The sequence below is a fragment of the Chrysochloris asiatica genome, unplaced genomic scaffold (genome assembly GCF_000296735.1).
Source record: "Chrysochloris asiatica unplaced genomic scaffold, ChrAsi1.0 scaffold00225, whole genome shotgun sequence".
NCBI lineage: Eukaryota > Metazoa > Chordata > Mammalia > Afrosoricida > Chrysochloridae > Chrysochloris > Chrysochloris asiatica.
The window spans coordinates 1,418,153-1,443,074 of record NW_006408743.1 but is presented as its reverse complement, the minus strand read 5'-3'; the positions used below and the strand labels follow the sequence as shown (position 1 = coordinate 1,443,074).

The following is a 24,922-nucleotide window of genomic DNA, read 5'->3' as shown; positions in this document are numbered from 1 at the left end:
ATGGAAGTAATATAGAGTCACTGTACCAAATATTTATAGTCATGTTCACTCATTCAAGAGGTACTGTATGGTTAAGAACTAATGTTAATGAAGGAAGAAGTCCAAGCGTCTTCGACAGCATTGGCAAAAGCAAGGCTTCAGGAATTGAAATAATACAAATTGAAATATTTCAACAAATTGATGCAATGCTAGAGGCTCTTACATGTCTATGCCAAGAAATTGGAAGACAGCTAGCCTGGTCAAGACATTTGAAGAGATCCAAAGAATGATGACCCAACAGAATGAGGAACTCAGTGAGTAATATTACCTGCAAGTACAATTTTGCTGAAGGTAATTGAAGAACAGTTGCAACAGTACTTGACAGGGAGCTGTCAGAAATTCCAGCCAGATTCAGAAGAGAACGGGGGATTTCTTTGCTGATGTCAGTTGGATCTTGGCTAAAAACAGAGAATATTAGAAAGATGTTTATATGTGGTTTATTGACTATGAAAAACATTTGACTGTATACATCATAATAAACCATGACTAGGTGTTCCAGAATACATAATTTTTCTCATGATACACATGTACATAGACCAAAAGGCAGTATTTTAAATAGCTCAAGGTAATACTCAATGTTTTAAAACCAGGAAAGATGTGTGTGAAGATTGTATCTTTTCATCATGTTTATTCAATCTATATACTGAGAAAATCTTCTGAGAAGTTGGATTGTGTGAAGAAGAAATTGGCATCAGGATTGAAGGAAGACTCATGAAAAACCTGCAAAAACAGATGATACAACCTTGCTTGAAATACTTATAGGTGAAGATCAAAGACTACAGTCGTCAGTATGGATTGCAACCTCACTATAAAGAAAACAAAAATCCTCAAAACTAGATTAATAAATAACATAGTGATAAAAGGAAAAATTATTACCAAAAACTTAATTTTGCTTGAATCCATAATCAATGTTCATGGAAACTGCAGTCAAGAAATCAAATGACATATTGCCTTAAGCAAATCTGCTTCAAAAGACGTCTTTAAAGAGCTAAAGAGTCAATTTGAGGACTAAGGTGTGCCTGACACAAGCCATGGTATTTTTAATCCCCTTATTTGGAGACCTGGTGTGGTGCTGTGGGCTAATGCACCAGACTGCAAAGTCATTTGAACTACAAGGTCAGTGGTTCAAGCTTACCACTTGCTCCTTGGAAACCCTATACAAGGTCGCTATGGGTAGGAATTAACTCGATGGCACTTAACAACAGCAACAACATATGCATTTGGAAGGTGAAAAATAAATAAGGAAAATTGTAGAAGAATTGGTGCATTTGAATTATTGTATTGATGAAGAATATTGAAAGTATTGTGGACTATCAGAAGAACAAATAAAATTTGTCTTGGAGGAAGTACAACCAGAATGCTACTTAGAAGCAAGGACATATATTGGACATGTTGTCAGGAAGGCCCAGTCCCTAGAAAAGGACATCATGTTTAGAAAAGTAGGTCATTGAAAAAGAGGAAGATCACCCAATGAGTAGTACTGTCATAGTGGCACCAACAATAGGCTCAAAGATCACAAAAATTGTGAGGATGGCACCAAATCAGACAGTGTTTTGTTCTGTTTTTGTTAGCGTCTCTATGAAGTACAATTGACTGGATGGTAGCATAATCTAACCCTAGAGAAAATGATTCAATAAAACTGAACAAGAACTATTGCTAGGCCAATATTCTTTAATAGAGAAGCTTATTAGAGCTGCATAAGGTTGTTGTTGTTGGTGGCTGTGTACCATGCAATTGGTTCCAACTCATAGCCACCCTGTTATAGGGTTTCCAGGGCTGTAAATCTTTACAGGAGCAGAAAGTCTCATCTTTCTCCTGCAGAATTCCTGGTAGTTTTGTACTTCTGACTGTAAGATTAGCAGCCTGACTTGTAACCACTAAAGATAAAGATTCTCCAGCCCATATGACAAAGATTCCACTCTCATTGGTTTGGGTTGGGAAACATACATCCATCTTCTTCCTATTTTCACCACTGGTTAACACCTCTGACCTGAATGGAAATTCTGCAAATGAAAGAAATGTCTCACTGATAGTGAAAAATTTGCATTTAGAAAATGCCAATTTTTCTATCTTCCAATGATCCAGAGATAAATAGATAATACTTTTATGGTCAAATATGGTCACTATGATAAAGAGCTATCTGGTCCAAGAAAATAAGTGTCCTTAATCTGTTTGGTATGGTGGTTGTGTGCCATTGGGTCATTCTGGACTCACTGAAACCCTGTATAGGTTTTCCAAGGCAGTAAATCTTTACGGAAGCAGAAAGCCTCATCTTTCTTTTGGGGAGCAGCTGGTAATTTAAACTGCTAACCTTGTGGTTAACAGCCCAATGAGCAACCACTATGCTATCAGCGTTCCTTCTGCCTTGTTTAGGGAAACAGAAATGATCATTTCTAATTCACCCTGAAGACCTCTTTTAAAGATATAATTTTATAAGGTAATGATCCAACAACTCCAAAATGCAGTAGAATATTGAAACAAGTATTTGGGGAATGTTATTAATTTATTCACAAATATTTAATGAACACGCTTTGTTTCTCTATACTGAAATAAGCATAGGCAAAACAAGCCTAACACAGTCTACAGAAGAATTCAGATTAGTTATTAGGCATCACAAAATATTCAAGGTGCTTTAACAGCTAAGGTGAAAGCAGGACACTGTGAAAGACACAATATGTACTTAACATAGAAAGGTTCTGAGGTGAGATATAATCACTTTTCCTTGAATTTTCAAACAAAGAGAAAAATGTAATAATCCTAACAGATGGAATTGAAATTCTGAACAATTTTAAGGAGTGTGGATTCTATTCTGAGAGCACTGGAGATACTTGCAATAGTTATAGGAAAATTGTGATAAATCAGGTTTGCACTCTAGAAGAATCATCCATCTGGTTGTACTATGGAGGATAGATGATAAGGAAGTGAGCCATAGCATCAAATATAGGGAGATTTTAAATGACAGTAACTTGAACTCAGTGACAATGGAAATGAATAAATAAATGGGACACACGGGACATAGGTGGTAATATCAACACACTGTGGCAATAGATTCAGTATATTAGGGAAAAGAAGAATATGTTCAGATTTCTGATATAGACAACTATGCATGAATGATTGATGATGCCATTCACTGTGATAGGAAGAAGATAAGAAGAGTAAGTTTGGGAAATTGATGGTCCTGTGCTCTCTTTAGACATGCTCAGTTTGAGTTATATTGTAATGATGATATACAGAAAATCCCTGGATGAATGTGTCTACTCAAATTAAAAGTTCAGGAGATAAAGTATTGGAAGACATTCATTATGTTGATAAAATTATATTTCCTTAAGGGTGGATGAAATAGAAATACTGTTAACTAATGATATATGGAGGACATTATAATCATTGTAATGAAACAAACTATATGATTTGTTGAATGTAGAACTGGTGATCTGTCCTGTAAGCTTTCACTCAATTCAGAATAAAAACTTAAAAAAAGAAAGAAGGAAGGAAGGAAGAACGAAAGAAAAGACATGAAGACCAACCCAGAACTGTTTAAAAACAGGACATATGTAATTGAAAGAAAGCAGGACCACACACACACTGCAGATGGTTTCACATTTTGAGATTTGGGGGTCTCAAGGCAAGGAAAGTTGGCCCATCAAAGATCACCTAGGAGTGGATGTTCTATTCCAAGTTGTTGACCTTGAGATGAAATAAGAGGAAAGGCTGACTGTTTTAAAATGCAGGGAGGTGTGTGTGAATTCCCAAACTTGCAGTTGGTCCTCATTTGACCTAGCTTGGATAACTAGGGTTGTTGAGCTGACTAGAACCTGATCAGATGAATATAAAGATGTTTGATACTCTGAGCAAGCATCAGTTACTACAATTTGATGAATTGGACTTTTGCTTATGGATGCAGTTTCTCAAAATTCCAATGAGAGTGGAAATGTCTTCAGATCAAAGAACATGCATGTCTTCTCAGTGTACTGGGTTGGTTAAGTGCCATCGAATCAATTCTCACCCATAGTGACCCTGTATAGGGTTTCCAAGGAGCAGCTGGTGAGCTTGAACCACCGACCTTCTAGTTCAAATGACTTTGCAGTCTGATGCATTAGCCCACAGCAGGTAGACATGGACAATTTAGACATTGCTATTTTAATAAAGGCATTAAGTGACTGACTTGACAGATTTTCATGGGTGTGTTTAGTATTAGAATGAGGGGTCAAAGGAAAATCTCCACTGACTAGTTTTCCTCTTTGCCAGATGAGTCTGGTGAAAGGGGGTATGGAATGATGCTGATAAAATTGTAATTGTTAGTAGTATTAATCATGATTGTCAAAACTTTAATTGTAGAAGATACGTAGCTAAAAGGAAGGAGTAGTTATCTTTTATTTGGGGAATGGACAATCCCAGGACCATCAAGAAGGAAGAGCATGAGTGGAGCTTGGAATCTCTGCCTGAAGAAGCAGCAACTGCAGAAATGGTGGCACAGGTGGTGACATGGAAAGGCGGAGCAGTTATGAGCTCTAGGCCCATGGGCTGAATGAGGCTGTGTTCCTATGGACTAGCTACTGGCTTTTGGAGTTTTATGTGTACATCAAATATTTCTGATTTGTTCATCCATAAAATATAAGGGGAAAATGGGTGGGGGGGGATGGGTAGAGTGGAAGAAAACACTCAGAATAAGAAAGAGCCTAGAACTGAACATAAAGAAACACTAAAGCAGTTCAGGAATCAGAAAAGAGCAAGACATACTTACTTTGTACTAAGACATTGTTGTGTGTGTGTGTGTGTATGCTTTGTTTTGTTTTCATAGTGATAGACTAACACATAATACACATAATGCAAAAAAAGTACAGAAAATTTACTTTCTTTAAAAATTACATTTTAAATACTTCATTTTCTTGTTTAACTATAGAAAATAAATGAATGGAACTAGAATATCTTTCAATATTAACACTATCACTATTAAAGGAGTAAGAGTATTTGCAATTTTTTTCATTGAAGTATTCTATTTATATAAGATGAAACAAATTAAACTACAGAAAATGTTTTAAATTCAATTAAAGTGTCTTATTAATATTTATGATCAAACAAATATGAAATTGCTTCAAAAATGTTGTGGGAAAATGGAATGAAAATATATTGGAAAATTTCCACAAACTTTCTGAAGCCTGCTTGTATATTTCCTGACAAAAATTACAATTTCAATATTAGCTTTCATTAAATGGAAATTAATCTTGAAAGAGATATGAAATAAGAGAGTGAAACTTCTAGGTGAAAACAAATTGTAATAGGTTCTAACTATTTTTATTTTACTTTTAAGGCATTTGGAATTTGAATGCACAAATTGGAAAGAATATACAACTTCATTTTCAAGAATTTGACTTAGAAAATATTGAAGATGTGGTTGAAATCAGAGATGGTAGAGAAAATGATTCTTTGCTCTTAGGTAAGTTTAAATATTTGTAATTTGAATATTGTGCTCAATAGAACAGTGTACACCTTAAGAGAGACTAATAGAGCATTTCCAAATAAATGTAATTAGCCTTTTAAAATCAGAAAATAAAAATACAACAATAGGGAACACGTTGAGTTTATATGAAGCATTTAATGTGGGGTTATGTTGAAGCAAAAAATTATAAAAAGGGTTCTCACATTGGTGACATTTTGAAAAATGATCCTTTTTGAGCTTTCTTGACAAATCAGGATTAATATTTAGAGTCATCAGTTCCTACCACTACAATAAGCTAACAGAATCTTGGAGATTCTTTCTGACATCCACAGATTCCTATTAAATACATTTTTTGTTTCACTTTAGTCAAATAAATTATGTGTTTGTAATTCAGATTTTAGAATGTTTTTTTGCTTGCAATTTATTATTACTGTGACTCTCATAATATCTGCTTATATATAAATATGTGACAGTGATTAAAAAATTGACAAAGTTGGTTTGACTGATCAATTTGTTCATTGGTAATTATTTTTAAATACATATAGAAAAAAAGTATATTCTTTTTAGAAGAGAGCAATTTTGTACCTCCATAAGAAATACATGAAACCACACAAAATGTTATCATTCAAATGTAATAGATAATATGCTAATCAGTTACTTGCCAATTTTTAAGATAGAAGTAATTAATGAGATTAAGAAGATGCATGAAAGGTTAAATGGAATTACATAAAACAATGTATTTTAAAACTAAAGGTGTATTATCTAAATGTGTTTTGGACTCAAAGTAAAGCTCACTTATCAAATCTGACTTATTAGCTATGGAGATGCAATTACATTAACTCTATTTATTCTCAGTATCACATATCTTAGGACAGGTTTTTAAGAAATGTAAAACCAGAGAAATATGTATATGTGTACATGTATGCTTTTGTTGTTAAGTGCCGACAAGTCATTTCTGACCCATGGTAACCCTGCATAGGGTTTCCAAGGAGCATCTGGTGAGCTTAACTGCCATCCTTACAGTCCAAAAAGCTTTGCAGTCTGGCACATTAAACCACAGCGCCACACCAGGACTCCATGTATGGTGGTGGTGGTTATATATGTATGTTGTTGTTGTTATGTGTCGTGGAGTCGGTTCCGACTCATAGTGAACCCTGCACAGGGTTTCCGAGATTGTTAATCTTTATGGGAGCAGAATGCCTCATCTTTCTCCCGCGGAGCATCTTGTAGTTTCGAACTGCTGACCTTGCGGTTCGGAGCCCGAATTGTAACCACTACGCTACCAGAGCTCCTTTATAAAGAAATTTATTATCATGGAAATGGCTTACAATTGCAAAGTCCCAGATCCCCAGTGGAAGAGAGAGATCTAAAGCCGTACTTGCATGTCCATTATATTGGGAACAGGCCATACCCCCAAGGAAGCATCACTTCAACTGACTCGCTGCTCATAGATACTCATCATGGCGTTAACTAGTCCTGTATTAGCTCATCACCACAGGAACAAGTACCTCTTAACTACGAAACCTCTGGAAATACTGGCCTAATCGTATTAACACAGACCCCAAACCATTATAGGGTCTATTAGGATATTAATTGGTGTCTAATTGGTATTTATCAAGTTGATTCAACATAAGAACTAGTCTTCTGCACATCATCAATCAGAAAATAGGAGGGGGTCACAAAGATGGTATTTTACCCACGTCCAGAAATTGATATTATTTTTGTTGTTGTTAAGTGCTGGCAAGTTGATTCTGACTCATAGCCACTTGTATAGGGTTTCCAAGGAGTGACTGTTGAATTTGAACCAGTGTCCTTGTGGTTCAAACCAACCTTGTGGTCCATTGCTTACCCTATAATAGAGCAGTGTTTTCTTCCTTGTTATGTCAGAATATTAGGTTAAGGGAAGTTGGTCCTTACTGTGCATGTAAGGCTGGCCAGGTCTAATCTCAGCCAATTCTGTGACCTTGACCTCATGCTTTTCTTAATTAAGCAAAATGTTGATGCTTTGGCTATAAGAGAATAGCTTAAAACAGGAAGTTAGTTCTTGTTTTTGCACACATATCAAAGATGATGAGTAATTTTCAGACCATACTCTCAAAAGAATGAAGAGTGGTAACTTGAGTCACACCTTCTAATAAGATGGGAACTCAAGTTATATTCCACGCTAATAGTGTCTCATCAACCTAACAGACTACTCACTCCAAAATAATACTACAGCCACAGATATAGATGTGAGGAGCCACAAAACATAAAAAAAAGGAGGACCATGGTTAGAAGGGCCAAAACAGGTAATTAACTGAACCACAGCAGTCAGGAATTTACTATCCATTAACCCTTTGGTTAAGGATTCTTCAGAAAAATCCTAAGAGTTCAAGAGTGAAGTTTCATAGGAGAGGTTTCAGACCCAAACAGTGAACAAATGGAGTTAAACAATAGAAGTTTCTTGTGGGGTTATAAGACTAAGAACTAATTAACTACAAATTTGATTTTTATATGCACATATGTAAAAATATTCTGAGTAATTTTTACATTTCCAGGACATGCTGTCCTTTAAAAAAAAAACCATAACAAAAAAACTTCATTAGTCTAATAATAAAGAAAATTTGATGTTCACTATTTCACCTCTTTATATTAGCATATATCACTGAAAAATAAAATCCAATTATGAAAGGATACCTTGAAATCATAGTTTTCAAATAGCTCCTGTGAAGTAGAATTACTTTCAGGGATTCTAATAAACATTTTAAAGGATGAAGCACTTGTTAAATTAACTTAAATCTTTAATTACTAGAAAAAAGTATTTTCTTGTTTATGAAACTCTCAAAGCCCTGGAATTAGCAGGAAAAAGCTTTAAAAATCATCATTTAGATTTGTACTACTTTTAATTAATTCATTCTTTACATCAGTCATACTTATAGATTTACAAAAATAAGCAAAAAAAATATATATATAGACAAAAATTTACTAAGGGAGACTATAATCTTCATTATTTTATGTTATTGTTGAATTCCACTGAGTCACTTCAGACTTGTAGCAACCCCATGCGCTGGAGTAGAACAAGCACGCTGTTTTCTTGGCTATAGTCTTTATGGAAGCAGAGAGGTCTTTTTCCAATCGAGAACTCACCCAAGTGAGTTCTCACTAATGATCTTTTGGTCAGCAGCTGATCAATTAACCTTTGTGCCTTGAAGGCTCCTTTAAGCAGGCTAATGATCATTCCTCACCGAGAACAGGAATTTGAAAAGTAGTGGTGCTTAACCAGGTAATATCATGAGTAATTTATTAGAGAGTTGCAGAAGACTAAAGTAATGTTAAAGTTGGTTTCCTAGAAGCAAAGTTCAAACTGTAATAGAACATACACATACGTCAAGTTCATGAACCAGTTTGCATGTTAATAACCATGTTCAGAAGTTGGAATTGACACAATAAGTATATTTCCTTCTAGGGAGAAAGGATCATTTCATTGATTTTCTTGTTTTCTTTTGGAGCAGCTGTATATACAGGACCTGGTCCAGTAAAGGATGTGTATTCTACTACCAACAGAATGACTGTATTTTTCATCACTGATAAGCAGGTGACTAGAGGGGGCTTTAAAGCAAACTTCACTACTGGCTATCATTTGGGGATTCCAGGTAAGCCCACTCAAGATAACACATTGCATGCTAACTTTTGGAGGAAATCTATAAAGTATATTAGATTTCAAGGCCAAAATCAATTTCAATGATGTACAATAAAATGCAAATTCTTTTTCACTGTAAGGAAGATTTCCTTTCTTCCTTAAGTCCTATGTAAAATTTATCTGACTTTGTTCAAAACAAGGAACAATAATGTTTTCAAGCAGATTATAATTTCCATTTATTTGGTACATAGTCTTAATTTTGTTATTGCTGTTGTTGTTACTTCATATTCATTTCATTCTTTTTTGAAGAGTATGTCATCAGTTAGACTAGGTTTTCTAGAGAAGAGTAAACAGTGTGTGTGTGTGTGTATATATATATATATATACACTGTGAACCTCAGGGTCAGCAGTTCGAAACTACCAGCTGTTCTGCAGGAAAAAGATGAGGCTTTCTGCTCCCGTAAGGATTTATAGCCTCAGAAACCCTGTACAGGGTCGCAATGAGTTGGAACTGACTCCGTGGCTCATAACACTATGAGTTCTGACTCATAGTGACCCTGCACAGGATTTCCGAGGCTGCGAATCTCTTCACAAGAAAGAACCCAGCTAGTTAGGAAGCCGGATGGCAGGAAATTTCAGCAAGTAAGAAGAAGGTGGACTCCCAGGATCTCCAGGTAAAAGAGCAAGCCTCTGGCTCAAGTCTAAAGGACCAAGATTCAGAGGATGAATCAAATGCAAGATACAGACCCATCAGAAAAACAAGTAAGCTTTCCCTGAATGTCTAACATATTGGAAGCAGACCACACAGCCAAGGAAGAATCCTTTCAATTGATTGGCTGCTCATAACCAACCTCATCATAGAGTTAACTACTTTATATTAGATTTCATAATGGGAATAACTATGTCTTAGCTTCCAAACCATTGAGAATCTTGGCCCAGTCAAGTTGAAAAACAACACAACCTTGATAGTATGCTGAAAGTTGAAAGTGGGAGACTTGATATTGCTATGATCCCTTTGCTAAGAGAGTTTTCAAAAAACAATAAGGAAAAAGGCATGCAAGCTACTTCATTGTCACCATCAAATTAATAAAGTAGCATTCTTAAACTGTGAGGAGCAACCAGTATAAAATTGCTGGAATGAAGAAAGTTGAACATGATGTTTGCTCACACAAAGAATCTTCTTACCTGTATTTACAGTACTATATTAAAATATAATCCAATATCATTCCTGGTGTGGCACTATAGGATAAGCTCTGACTGCTGTCCACAAGGCCTGCAATTCAAACCCACCAGTCACTCCTTGGAAACCATACACAGGGTCGCTATGAGTCAGTTCTGAGTCATAGAGATCCTATAGAGGGTTTCTGAGGCTGTAAATCTTTACAGGAGTAGAAAGCCTCATATTTCTTCCCCTGAAATGGCTGGTAGTCTTAAACCACTGACCTAGTAGGTCACAGTCCAGTGCTTATTTTACAGAGCTACTACGCTCCATATACGTGTCCACTTATAATTCTTTACATTTAACAGTGTACCCAAACTTCACTGTTATAAAGTTGCAACGAAATGTATATTAATCTTTACATCAATCTTTACCTTACAGTTAAGTCATGGTCAGCTTGTTGTTTTAATCTGCTAGATGCATAGAGAAGAGATAAAATTGGATGATCTTTATCTGGCCTCTTGTCTACTCCCACATCCAGATGTGAATTTAAATTTTATTTATATCTGTTCCTTCACTCAAAATTGGCCTTGATTCCAAACCAGAGAGGGCACTACTGCTTCATCTTTATAGCAAATAAGGAAGCTAGCCAGGATGTACAACTGGTCTTCCAGCTGACCTGATCATAAACTACAACATTTGTTGTTGTTGTTATGTGTCGTGGAGTCGGTTCTGACTCATAGTGACCCTGTATAGGGTTTCCGAGGCTGTGAATCTTTACAGGGGCAGAAAGCCTCATCTTTCTCGGGTGGAACAGCTGACAGTTTCGAACTGCTGACCTTGCGATTCACAGCCCAATTCGTAACCACCACACTACCAGAGCTCCTTAAACTACAACATTTACTGATACCCAAATTACTGAGGTAGGAGAGAGTATTTGTGCAATCAGTTCACCTGCACGTTAGAAGCAGTTAATTGTGAATTACAAGTCAATTAATTTATCAGTAAAAATACTCAGTGAAGTAAATAACAAATTAGCAAGTATGAAAAATTGTACAGCATAAAAAGTGAATAGACTTTCAAACCTATAAAAATCAAAATTTATTTTAAAATAAATTGACTACATGAAAGAGAAGATATAGAAATGACAAATCTTAAGAAGCCAAAAAAATACATTGTCATGAAAACACCAATAAATTTAATGTAGATGGTAGTGATTGTATTATACTGAGTTGGTTCTGGCTCATGGGACTGTGCATAAGATTTCCTTGACCCTATATAGTATTTCTGAAGCTGCAAATCTTTATGAGAACCGAAAGCCTCCTTTTCTTCTGCAGAGCAACTGATAGATTTGAACTTCTGACCTTGCAATTAGCAACCAAGCTTGTAATCCACTATACTACCAGAGCTCCTTAATTATATATATATATATTTATTATCTACTTCAAAGATAATTAGAAACTACTCCAAATATAATTAGGATCACTGCTGTGGACCACTAACCAATACAATTCTGAGAATGTGATTTTGAATTGAATCTCTCTGATTCTGTCCTTTGATGATTTTTTTGCTGCTGATTTTCCTAAGATAATTATATTTGTGTACCAATACTTCATATACTATTTCAAAATATTTTTCTTTGTTGCATAACTATTATTTTAATTTCAAATTTTTAAAAGTTTTTATTGTGAATTATATGAAGTTTACATGGGAGAACATTAGCTTTACATTCATCCTATCGTATTTCATTTCATTGCAATTATTTCAATCCACTCCATACATCATCAAACAACCAAAGGGTACACCCCACAAGCCTGCCACCCAGCTGTCAGCATACAGCCCCTCTCCCTCCCTGAGTTCAGAGTTCCCAGCTGCTCCATCTCTCCGTGTTATTATCTCTGCCTCCATCTCTGGTGTCTGCTTCTCTGTGTAGCATCCTGCACTTCACTCTTCTCCCTTAATGGTTCCAGGACTGCAAAAATCAACCACTCTCCTCCTTTTGTTACAAAATGTCTTCTTTACGTTCCCAATACTCACAGTCAGTGCTGATAGCAATTATCACAATTGAACCACAAGAGTCTTATCCCCAACTGTTTTCATTAGCCCCACCCAGACAGGTTGGAAACCACTCAGTGGAGATTCTACCTTCCCCCACGCCCTCTGGAATTAGGCTCCCTCTTAGAAACTTGTAAGACAGTCACTTCTTTGTAGAAGAGCTTTTGTATCCCATCATTTTGTGTGGCCAATGTCTAAGTTGCCCATCCCTGTCATCCCTGTGTACCGAAGGGGTGGGAATGATCCTCACTGTAAAGATTCTGTCCCTCTTTTGAGCTACTAACTCCAACACTATAGGTCAAGTTCATCAAATTGTAGTGGATTATTATTTTGTTCTTTTTATTTCTTCTTCAAGTTAAGTTCTTATTATCCAGCCATTGAAGCCAGGTCAAGTGGGTACTACCTGCAAATATGGGTGTTCTGCATTTCCCCTCACTTCATATCAACTGGACACTTCCCTCTCCACTCTAGTCTTCTATGGCCATGTCCCTGTCTCAGGGCCCAGGAGTCCCCAAGTTTCACCATACTACTGGCCAACCAGGTATCAGCCTGGGTTGACAAGGGTCTATTGAACTTGGTCGGACTTAGCTCACAATTTTATTGCTGTTTTCCCACTTCCCCTTATTGGCAACCAACATTGTCACCACCCAGACAACATGCCTGCTCATATATTCCACTTGAGTCTTAGTCTTGGAAGGGGGTTTGCCCTGAGGGGACCTGACCACTTGCCTTGATGGCTCCCGGCAAACAACTTGTTTGTTCTTGTAGTAGTCAATTGGACTGCCATTATTGTTTTTTTTATTTTTCCTGCTGGTCTTTCTTTCAAGAAGTATCTTCTGTTATAGCTGCTCCAGGCTGGTCTGCTTATCCTTTCAAGTGGAAAATTCCCATCTCAGAAGATTCTGGATGGGATTCAGGATTCCATGTATCGTGTATGCAATGCAAAGTCTCCAAAGGAAGCCTCCTTCACTGGGCAAGTTGTAGCCCCATTGTAGGTATTCCAATTAGTTACAGGCAGAAGATGGACTTACAACCTTTCTATGGCAATGGTCCTAGCTATTCCTTTCTCTCCCCCTTAAGTGTCTATTTTACAATGGTAATCAATGGAAACCAAGATTCAAAAGACAGCCAAGCATCTTAACAGTTTTTCCCCTCTTTTACCCATTCAAACCATGCCTCAATCCCTGTATCCCAGAGCCCTGTTGTTCCAAGGTTGTGCGTACATCATTATTTACCTCTGTCCCACTTAGACCATGCAAACCTGCATAATGTTCTCCCATCCACCTTGTTCTTCCATTCTCCACCCCTTTATTGTGTATTGTGCCTCGCCACCCCCAGAACCCAAGCTATCCTGTGTCTATTTCCTACCATGTGCTCCACCTTCCCATCCATCTCTTCACCCCACCACATCACCACATACATCCTGGTAACCAGAAAATAATATTTTTTGCCCTCTTTTAATGAGGGTTCTTTTTCTTAATCTTAAAGGTGCTATGAAGTATTTCTCCTTTTGTGACTGACTAATTTCACTCAGCATAATGTCCTCACGGTTCATCTATGTTATGTGGTGGCTTGCAGCTTCTTTGTTATTCTTCAAGGTAGCATGATATTCCATTGTATCTATGTACCACAGTGTGTTTATCCATTCTTCCATTGATGGGTACTTAGGCTGTCTCCGTCTTTTCGCTATTGTAAATAGTGCTGCAATGAACGTTGGTGTCATGTATCTACTTATGATATGGTTTATAGTCCTTGTGGGTAAATACCAAGTAGAGGAATTGCTGGATCGTAAGGTATTTCTATTTCTAATGTTTTGAGGAAGCACCACATTGTTTTCCAGAGTGGTTGGACCATTTTGCAATCCCACAAACACTGTGGGAGGGTCCAAGTCTCTCCCTATCTTTGCCAGCATTTATTGTCCTCTTCTTTTTTGATCCTTGCTGTTATAGCTAGTGTGAGATGATATTTCACTGCTGTTTTGATTTCAATCTCTCTAATGGCTGGTGATTGTTAACATTTCTTCATATGTTTGATGCTGCCCAGATCTTCTTGTGAATAAAATAAATAAGAAAAAAGAAAACAAAACACATGATCATATCAGTTGCTACAGAAAAGGCATTTGACAAAATCCAACATCCATTCCAGATTTAAAAAAAAAACTCAGCAAAGTAGGAATTGAAGGGAAATTCCTCAACATAATTAAGAACATATATCCAAAACCAACAGTCTACACTACTCCAATGGAGAGAAACTGAAAGCCTTCCCTCTGTGAACAAGAACTAGACAAGGATGCCCTTTGTCACCACTCCTATTCAATATTGTGCTGGAAGACTTAGCAAGAGCTATAAGGCAAGATAGGGAAATGAAAGGCATCCAAATTGTAAAAGAGGAAATAAAACTCTCAATTTGCAGATGATATGATCCCATAGATAAGATACTCCCAAAGACTCAGTAAAAAAGCTACTAGATCTCATAGGAAGTTTCCCGTCCTCTTCTATATTCTGGAATAATTTGAGTAGAATTGGTGACAGCTCTTCCCTGAATGTTTGGCAAAACTCACCAGTGAAGACATATGGACCTGGCTTCTTTTGGTGGGGAGTTTTGTGATGACCTGATCAATTTATTCTTTTTTTATGGGCCTGTTCAGGTTTTCTACTTCATTCTGTGTAAGTTTAGGTAGGTAGTGTTTTTCTAAAAATGTATCCATCTCTTCTAAGTTTTCAAATGTGTTGGAGTACAACTTTTCTTAATATTCTGCTAGTATCCTTTTTATTTCCTTGGATCCATTGTGATATCACCCATGTGGTTTCCAATGCTTTTTATTTGTGTCTTTTCCATCTTTACTTTTGTTAAGTTTGCCAATGGCTTGTCAATTTTATTAATCCTTTTAAAGAACCAGCTTCTTGTCCTGTTGATTCTTTCTATCGTTTTCTGTTTTCTATCTCACTTATTTCTGCTCTAATCTTTATTTATTTATTTTTTTTATTTTGGTGACTGCAGGTTCCCTCTGTAGTTTTTTTTTTTTTTTTCCTAATTGTTGTAGACATTGTGTTAATGTGTTAGTTTTCATTCTTTCTTCTTTTTGTATGTGCACATTTATCACAATGAATTGTCTTGTAAGCTCAAATTTCACTGTGTCCCAAATTTTTTGGTATGTTGTGTTTTTGTTTTCCTTTGTTTCTAGGAACTTTGTGATATTTAATTTCTTCTATTGCTCAGTCACTTTTCAGCAGGTTCTTATTCAGTTTTTACGTAATCAACTTTATTCCCTTAGTCATCTTATTGTTGATTTCTGGTTTTATAGCATTTTAGTCTCAAAAGATGCTTTGTAATATTTTGATGTTTGTAAATTTATAGAGGTTTGCTTTGTGACCTAACACATGGTCAATTCTGGGAATGTTCCATGTGCACTGGAAAAGAATATGTATTGTGCTGTTGTTGCTCTGTACACATCTATGAGGTCAGGTTGGTTGATTGTGTTGTTTAGTTTCTCTGTAACTTTGTCAACTTTCTTTCTGGTTGTTCTATCCCTTTTCGAAAGTGGCATATTAAAATCCCACACTATAATTGTAGATTTAACTATTGCTTTCTTCAATTTTGGTAGAATTTGCTTTATATATTTTAGTGCTCTTTCTTTTGGAGTGTAGATATTTACTATGGTAAGATATGAAGTGTTAATTTTCTATGGGGTTACCCTATGGTCTATTAACTTTTCCCTCCATTAAGGCAGTCTACTGTATCCTGCAGTCTACCTGACCTCCTCACCACCGGGATCTCTGTACCAATATTTTCCCCTTCTTTGATATTGTTATTATTTTGCTCTTAGATTGACCGCCCAGCTCCTTTGAATTCGTTGTTGTAATTTTGTTCTGTTCTGGACTCTGCTACCTGTCATCTAACTCCAGGTGGTGTTGCCACGTCTGTCAATCTCTGCTTGTTGTCTGTTCTTGTTGGTTTTAAGTCTAAAGAACTCCCTTTAGGATGTTTTGAAGTGCTGGATTGGCTTTGACAAAATCTCTTAGCTTCTGTTTATCCTGGAATGCTTTGATTGCATTATTGCATTTGATTGAAAGTTTTTATGGGTAGATGATTCTTGGCTGGCAGGTTTTTTTTCTTTTCTTTTCTTTTCTTTTAGGTTTTTATATATGTCTCTCCATTATCTTCTTGCTTGCATGGTTTCAGATGAGAAGGCAGAGCTTAATTTGCTTTTTGCTTGCCTTTTTAAGTAACACATTTCTTTTTCCTGGATGCTTTTAGTATTCTCTCCTTGTCTGATTTTGGAGAGCTTGATTATGATATGTCTTGCTGATTTTATTTAGGGGTCTATCCTTCCTGTGGTTTGTTCAGCTTCTTGAATGTTTATCTTCACATCCTTCAAGATGTTAGGGAATTTTCTTCCAGTAGATCCTCAACTATCTTCTCTGTGATTCTTCCTGTTCCAGAATGCTAATAATTATTCTTCTTCATGCTATCTGGCATGAATCTTATACTCTCTTCAGATTTTTTAATCCTTTTTTCTGCTTGCTTTTCTATCTTAGCAATATTGAGAGATTTGTCTTCCAGCTTGCTGTTTCTGACTTCCATCTCTTCAGTTCTACTCCTTTGCCCTTTCAGTCTATTGTCCATTTCTGATATTTCATTATTAACCATCTGGAACTCTTTTTGCAGGTTTTGAATTGTTTCTAATGCTATGTCTATCTTGTTTGATTGCTCCTGCAGCACTTTCCTGACTACTTCTTTGTTTTCCTCCACCCCTCTTTGGAGAATTTGAATTTTTTCCATATCATTCTTCAGAATTCCTACTCAGGCAGATCCAAAGCCTGCTTTTCTTCTTGTGGAAAGTCTATGTTTGCCTCCAGCTCATTTATTTCAGTTACTCTTTTCTGATTTTGTACATGTGCTGAGATCTTTTGTTGCTTTTTCTTGAACATTTTCAGTAGTTAGCTGAATTTTCAGTGATTTAATGAATGCATGTTGCTGTGTTGTTAAGCTTACTGAGTGTCTCCTGGTGGATGTGATCTGGAGATAACTTTCCCTTTTCACATGCAATGCCTAGTGATTGGTATTGGCTCCTGTCCAGATGGTGGGCTATTATGGGGTATACTTGTATCTTGGTTATATGGCCATGATTGCTGTCTCTTCTTGGGTAATGTACGGAGAGAAAGTTCCTACCCCCAGAAAAAAAGTGAGATCAAAGGACCAAAACCAGAAACAATATAAAAGCAGAAACAAAAATCACGACTCAAAAACACAAATAAAACCATACTCAACTGAACAGTAACCTTTGGTGTGCAGGTCAATGTGCATGCACAGTAGAAACCTCCAGCAGTGGCTGGGGTGTCCACTCACTCAGGCCCCTCCTATAGTCATTACTGTGGAGGTGCACAGATATATATTGAGAAATTATTGGAAGAAAGATTGTCTGCTATTTTTATATCTGAAGGTCAGTTAGGTATCTGTGTGTGCACAGCGTAATTCTAAAAGTAGCTGTGTCCATGTGTGTAGTAGTTGTTGTTGGATCTTGCCTTTTATGTTGGGGTTTTGCAGGGTGTTCATACAGTTTGGCTGTATCACCAGACCTGCTTTTTCTTGCTGGGTAGGCAGGAATAAAGGTTCCCGGCCAGGTCAACTTTAGGGCTGGGTCCCAGAGTCAGACATCAAGAAGCCGCCAAAGGATCAGCCTATGAGACCAATAAGGCTCCTCCCAGGGACCTCCTCACTGTGCCATGGGAAAATGGTGTGCACAATGCTCGACCCTTTTGAGGATGTGCTCTCACCCGTGTGAAGGTATCTGGGCTGATCAGAGAAGATACGACAGGGGAGAGGAGAAAAGAAAAGTGTAAAATCCATCACTTCACTATTTTCAGATCCTGCTCCATGGTTTTTAGTGCTGTATCACTGTATGAGGCTGGCTGTGGCCCCACCCTCTCATCTCAGCCTAGGTTAAGGGGCCATAGGCAGCATCCCACATCCTGATTCAATTCATAAATTATAATATTTTCCTTTCCACAGTCAGATTTCTCCACTGGTGGGTGCAGGAAACTGACACCCTGTACCTTACACTAGATTCAAACTCTGGAACTGCTCTAGGAAAGCACCTTCTCTGGCTTTTCTGTGCTTCCACTGAGGAGCCTCTCCTACCTGACTCTGCTTCTCGTGCCCCAAAACCCTATTTTAATTTCAATTTAATTAAATATTTTATTTAACTTATGTGGATCATTCTGACATTTTCAATGATACTTTTAAGGTGTAAATGGTGATGGGCGCATATGAGGAAAATTTGCTATATCATAGTTACTAATTTTAAAATAAAACATACTTCAGTTTATTTCATTTGATAAAGTCTTATCATTTCCTAATATTATAGTGAAAAATGATGTAATAAAGAACTTTACAGAGTAATCTGATACAATTTGATGAACTTGACCTACACCTATGGATGCAGTAGCTCAAAAGAGGGAACAAATCTTACAGCGAGGATCATTCCCACTCCCTCCATACACAGAGTAGACAGGGATGGGCAACTTGGACATTGGCTGCCCAAAATGAGGTAGGGGGGGAGGCTACAAAAGCAAGAAGTGACCCGTTTACAAGCTTTCAAGAGGAGCCTACATTCAGAGAGCGTGGAGGAAGGTAGAATCTCCATTGAGTAGTATCCAATCTGTCTGGGCGGGGCTGATGAAAGGAGATGAGGATAGGTCTCTTGTGATACAATAGTGAATAATTATTATCAGGACTGATTGTTAGGGTTGGAAATGTAAAGGTAGACATTTTGTAGCAAAAGGAGGGGAGTGATTGACTTTGCAGTCTAGGAGCAGAGGTCCCTGGGACCATCAAGGGTGAAGAGCAGAGAGTGGGACCCTAACCAGAGGAACAGTGACACCAGAGATGGAGGCAGATACGATGACTTGGAGAGATGGAGTGTCTGGGGACTTTAGACCTAGAGAGAGAGGGGGGCTGTGTGCTGATGACCAGTGGACAGGCTTGCAGGGTATACCCTTGAGTGGATTGATAATTCATGGAAGGGATTGCAATCATGACAATGAAACGACATACGATAGTATGAATGTAAAGCTAATGTTTTCCCATGTAAACTGTCACATAATTCACAATAAAACATTAAAAAAAAGTATTGCCATCACTATTTTTTCATTAGATTCTGACAATAATACATAATAGTAAGATGAAATATACGTATCTTCAAAGATTTGGAAAAATATAACAAAAATACCTCTGTTCAGGATCAAATCCAAATGAGTACAGTCTATTCTTCTCAACACAAAAGAAAATCTCCAATGACTAATACTACGTAGTGATATTCTGGGAGTATGGTTTCTCATTCCTCCTGGACATGAGACAGGTACCAATAAATAGAAAATGGGTGAATTGAATTGCCATCAGCATAATCTTCTCCTAGGCAGATTTTTACACCAACAGACTGGATTGCAATAACAGAAACAGAGCGTTGGCATTGAAATATAATCAACCTACTAATAGAAAGAGAGATTGGGCACAAGCGCCTGTTGATATTGGTATATTTTCCATTTACATTAATCTGGAGTATATAAAATATAGATTTATTAAGATTTGTCTCCTATAAATGTGCCCTCACAGCTCTTTTCTGATAATCAGAATCTTAATTTGAAATTCAGTAGTGCTTAACAGGCAACTGTGGAAACAGCAGCTGATTACATTTAGGTGGCTTAAAGTCCTCTGCAAATTGTGTGGCATGTGCCTTAGAGATCAATTCAGTTCCATTTTAAACCAAGCATATGTCGAGTAAATGAGGCAGGGCTACTGGAGACTTCATAAAAAGCAGATGGGGAAATTAAATTCTTAGCAATATTTTTTTTCCCTTCTCTCAACATTGGTATACATCTATCAAAAATAAAATTTTAGAGGCCACAGAGAATTAAACCATTGAATTAAAGACTTTTAAATGAAATCACACTACAATATATTGCAACAAACTAGAATCCAATTTGTGTATGTAAGGAGCATTTTGAAAGAGGTTATTTCCAATGCTCCTCAGAGTTAAAAATTTCTATTCAGTTTAGCAACAATAGGTAGTTTTACTCCATCAGCATTCCTACATCCAGTGCAACCAGTTTACAAAAACAAGTTAATTTTTCTGGATCCATAGGGTATAGCTCCCTACCCTAGTTTTGTCTAGAGTACAGAAATGAGTCATTATTTTCAGATATTTCAGATACATGTTTTCATTCAGATATTTAACCGTTTCATTCAACGAATGTGCACTTTCCCAATTAAGTATAGTCTAACTATACTTATCAATAAAGTTAACTTTAATGGAATTATTGACATTAAGAATTCATTTTTATATAATGATTTTTAACAAACCATGAAACAAAGTTATATGACAATTTAAGAATAACTATTAGAGACTAATATTCCATAATTAAATTAAGATTCTGATTATAGGTATGCAATTAATACTGTCAACTTTTAAAAATTAATAAATTAATATTTGATTTAAGATGAAATATTTAAACAGAAAAAATATATATAGCTAGTTTTAAAGCTCTGGTTTCTAAGATAAAAGTACTACTACTAGAAAGATAAAATATACCAGTTAAAATATTATTGCTTGCCTGTAGAATATGTAGTTATCTTTGCCCATTTATCAGTGTACTAATCCGGATAATAAGCACTGTACTTCCAGCTGCAAGGTCAGTGGTTCAAGTCCACAAGACTCTCCAAGGGAGACAGATGAGGTTTTCTGCTTCTACAAAGATTTACAGATGTCCTATAGAGTTCCTATGAATCAAAATCCACTCAACAGAACCAGGTTCAAGATTTTATTCTATTAACAGGAATATTTACTTTTTAAACATACCATTAATTTAACATGAAGTAATTTATTTCACAAGGCAAGCATCTATTGGCTTCTTATTTTGTGCCAGTCATGGGCATCCAAAGATAAAGAAACATGATATTGTGGAAATTTTACCTATAGTATTTAATATTATGCTTAATGTATGACTGGAGTCAATGAGACTGCCTGCTGAAAAACCTTCCTTTTCTCCATTTACCTTTATTTCAAATTTCTCTTCTGGTCCCTGGATGTTTCAGACAAATTTATTTTCTTTTCTTATTATTTCAAGTATTCAAATATGTAATTTTGTAACTAAGACTCACATTTGGATATTAAAACATATAGCACATCAACACAACTTTAATATCATCTCATTTAAAGCTGTTTTTATTCCCCATCTCAGGCACAAACCTTTGTCTCATAATCGGTTCAAGGGGAGAGGAGGAAATATTATCTGTGACTCATTTTCTAATTTCTTTCCCATCGTCTTTTCATATTCCCGGTGTTGATGTAGAAAAAGACTGTAAAAATCTGTCATCGCAGCCATGTTCTTTGAGCTAACACTAGCCCCTAGGCAAATACTCGCTCTTTTAAATTGGGTTTTGCCTGAACTTCTTTTTATGGAATGAAATGGAATTAAATTAGAAAAAGAAACAGAGTAAATTAAACAGGGTAAAGTTAAATTTAGTTTCACATACAGAGAAACACACACAAATGTGTATATCCTAGAGTTGTGGTTTAAAATCTATTTCTTACTATGGTCACAGTTGGAAAAATTATGAAAATCCCTAGACTAATGCCTTGGAAACAATAGTCCTTGTGATTTTGCAGTGTAATAAATTTTCAGTTAGAAGTGAGATACTACTAGCTATTCTTCTTCTAGGCAACCATATGAACTAGTTATCTTAGGAATGAGACATTTAACTTCTCCTTATCTAACTATCTCTAGATAACTATCAGGAAATCCAAATCCCATATGGCCCTGAATAGAGTGTCCTCTTAAACCATCATCAGAAAACAGCTGGACACAATTCTCTAAGACCAGTTAGTTCTAGGAAACAACAGCCCCCATTCCTTTTAAACAATATTCCAAATAAATCTACTTTAGTACAACTTGTTTTTTTAGAAACAGCTACCAATAGCTTCTGTATCAACCCACCTCCTTTCTTGTATGTTTTTTCTTTTCTTTTTTTTCATATATGAATTACATACTCATGACTCCAACCCTGCTTTAGTTGTTTTGAATTCTAGCCATAACTTTTTCCAAGTTAATACTATTGCAGGATTTCCATTTCTTTGTGGTTACCGGGTCGTTTTATATATGATAGGTCCATGTAAGAAACAGGCAAATTTAAATAAAATGCACAGTGCACATAGGAAACTAATATGAAAGGGAGTTTCATAGTTTGAAGAAACATATGATGCATGCCTTATTTTTGTGCAATGATAGCACTCTTTCCCACCTGGTCAAGTTTTCATTGAAATGACCATTTTCAACCTGGTCTGATTCTATTTTAACAAACGCAAGTTTTAATTTCCTTTATAGTAACAGTTTGACAGTGTCATTTGAACGGTGAGACCAGAAGACCTCTCCTGAACTATGCTTCTGTTACATTCCAACTATTATTGCTTAGGTGGTATGTTTATTTGGGTTTGTTGAAGGGGTACTTTCAGAGATTTTGTTGTGAGGATTGTCTCAAGCCTCTCAGAAATCCCTTGGAACTGACCTAGGTCTTGCTGCAAAGGTAGTACCTGAAATTTTTTATACAACATCCTCAAGTGGTGATTCTAATTTTGATGTTATTTCTGAGACATTCTGAGTAACTAAATATACCAGGTTGTTCAAAATGAAAGCTAGCTCCACTATGCACTGTGGCAATAGACAGGTAGTAAAAAAGGTAGAAAGGGGAGGAGTAGTCCAAAATATTCTATTTATAATGTCATTATCCTATACAATAAATATTTTTCCTCCACAGATCCTTGCAAGGAAGACAATTTTCAATGTGAAACTGGAGAGTGTATTCCACTGTTGAATCTCTGTGACAGTCATCCACACTGTAAGGATGGCTCAGATGAAGCACACTGTGGTATGTCTTTTTTTGTTTGTTTGTTTAAGAAAAACAAACAAAAACAGCAAAACACTATTCATTATTATAGCTTATGCATTTGGATCTTATCAATGTAAAAGAAAAGATCAATTGTTTTCATTAGGTGATGTGTTTTTATTTTTATTTTGTTGTTATTGAGAAAATAAATAATAAAACATATACCAATTCAACAGTTTCTACATGTACAAACTAATGACATTGGTTAACTTTTTGAGTTACACATCCATTCTCACTCTCCTTTTCTGACTTCTTTCTCATTAACATAAACTTACCACCTCTAAATATCCTGAGAGTTGCTGTTTTCACTTTTATCTCATATGTTGTTCTTATTAAGCGCCATTGGGTTGTTGTCAACCCATAGCAACCCTGTATAGGGTTTCCTAGGAGTAGCTAGTGAGCTTGAACCGCCCATCTTGCTGTTCAAACTGACTTTGCAGTCCAGAGCATTAACCCACAGTGCCACACCAGGACTCCTTCATCTCCTATGTTGTTGTTGTTGTTGTTGTTAAGTGCCATCAAGTCAGATTCAACCTATAGTGACCCTGTATAGGGTTTCCAAGGAGTGGCTAGTGAACTTGAACCTCTGACCTTGTGGTACAAACTGACTTTGCAGTCCAGTGCTGTAACCCAGAGCACCACACCAAGGCACCAAAGATTTTTTTGTCAGGAGTGGGAGTCAAACCCCTGCCTCCAGGGGACACTATGACCTGAAGTATTACCTTAGACCACACTACCATCCTGACGAAGGGAGTGGTCTTATCTCATAAGGTGGTGGTGGTGATGTGTCATGGAGTTGGTTCCAACTCATAGCGACCCTGTACAGGGTTTCTGAGGCTGGGAGTGGGCTTATCTCATATGGTGGTGGTGGTGATGTGCCATGGAGTTGGTTCCAACTCATAGCGACCCTGTACAGGGTTTCTGAGGCTATAAATCTTTATGGGAGCAGAAAGCCTTATATTTCTCCCGTGGAACAGCTGGTAGTTTCGAACTGCTAACTTTGTGGTTCGCAGCCCAATTCGTAACCACTACGCTAACAGATAGGTCTTAGAAGAACATGATGCTCAGAGCAGATTTTCTTACTAGTTAAACTAGACTATTGTTTGATTTTAAGGAAACTTTAGGGGTATTTTGGCTTAAAGTTTAAAGATAATAATCTTAGGGCCATTGCTCCAAACATTCATCCAGCCATGTTTTAATGTTCTTATGATTGGGTATCTCCTAGTAATTTCAGGGTCTCTGTTCTTACTCCAAAGAAACCCTGGTGGTATGTTGGAATAGGTGTTGGGCTGGTAACCATAAAATATCAAGTCACCAGCCACTCCTCGAAAGAAAGAGAAAGATATCTGCTCCCTAGAAGAGTTATAGTCTCAAAAATCCGATGGGGTCATTCTGAGTCAGAATTGACTGGGTGGCAGTGGGTTTGGGTTTTGATAAGTCATCACTCTAAAAGAACCCTCATGGTATAATAGGTGAAGTGTTGGGCTGCTAGCCATAAGTTCTGTGGTTCAATATCACCAGTTGCTTCAGGGAGAAAGAAGAGGTTGACTGCTCACATAAAGAGGTGCAATTTCAGAAACCCTATGGGATGGTTCTACTCTGTCCTATTGGATCACAATGAATAGGAATTGAGTTGATGCCAGTTGGTTTGGGTTTGGGGTGTCCACTCCAG

At 36.7% G+C, this 24,922-nt stretch overlaps 1 protein-coding gene across 1 annotated transcript in view; it reads left to right on the top strand.

Moving 5' to 3' along the window:
* TMPRSS15 (transmembrane protease, serine 15) overlaps positions 1-24,922 on the top strand; it is a 313,147-nt gene that overhangs the window by 201,422 nt on the left and 86,803 nt on the right. Inside the window, exons 15-17 of the mRNA XM_006873157.1 lie at positions 5,348-5,473; positions 8,968-9,108; positions 23,122-23,232. Of these exons, the coding sequence (XP_006873219.1) occupies positions 5,348-5,473; positions 8,968-9,108; positions 23,122-23,232 (378 nt within the window). The remainder of the gene's footprint in view (positions 1-5,347; positions 5,474-8,967; positions 9,109-23,121; positions 23,233-24,922) is intronic.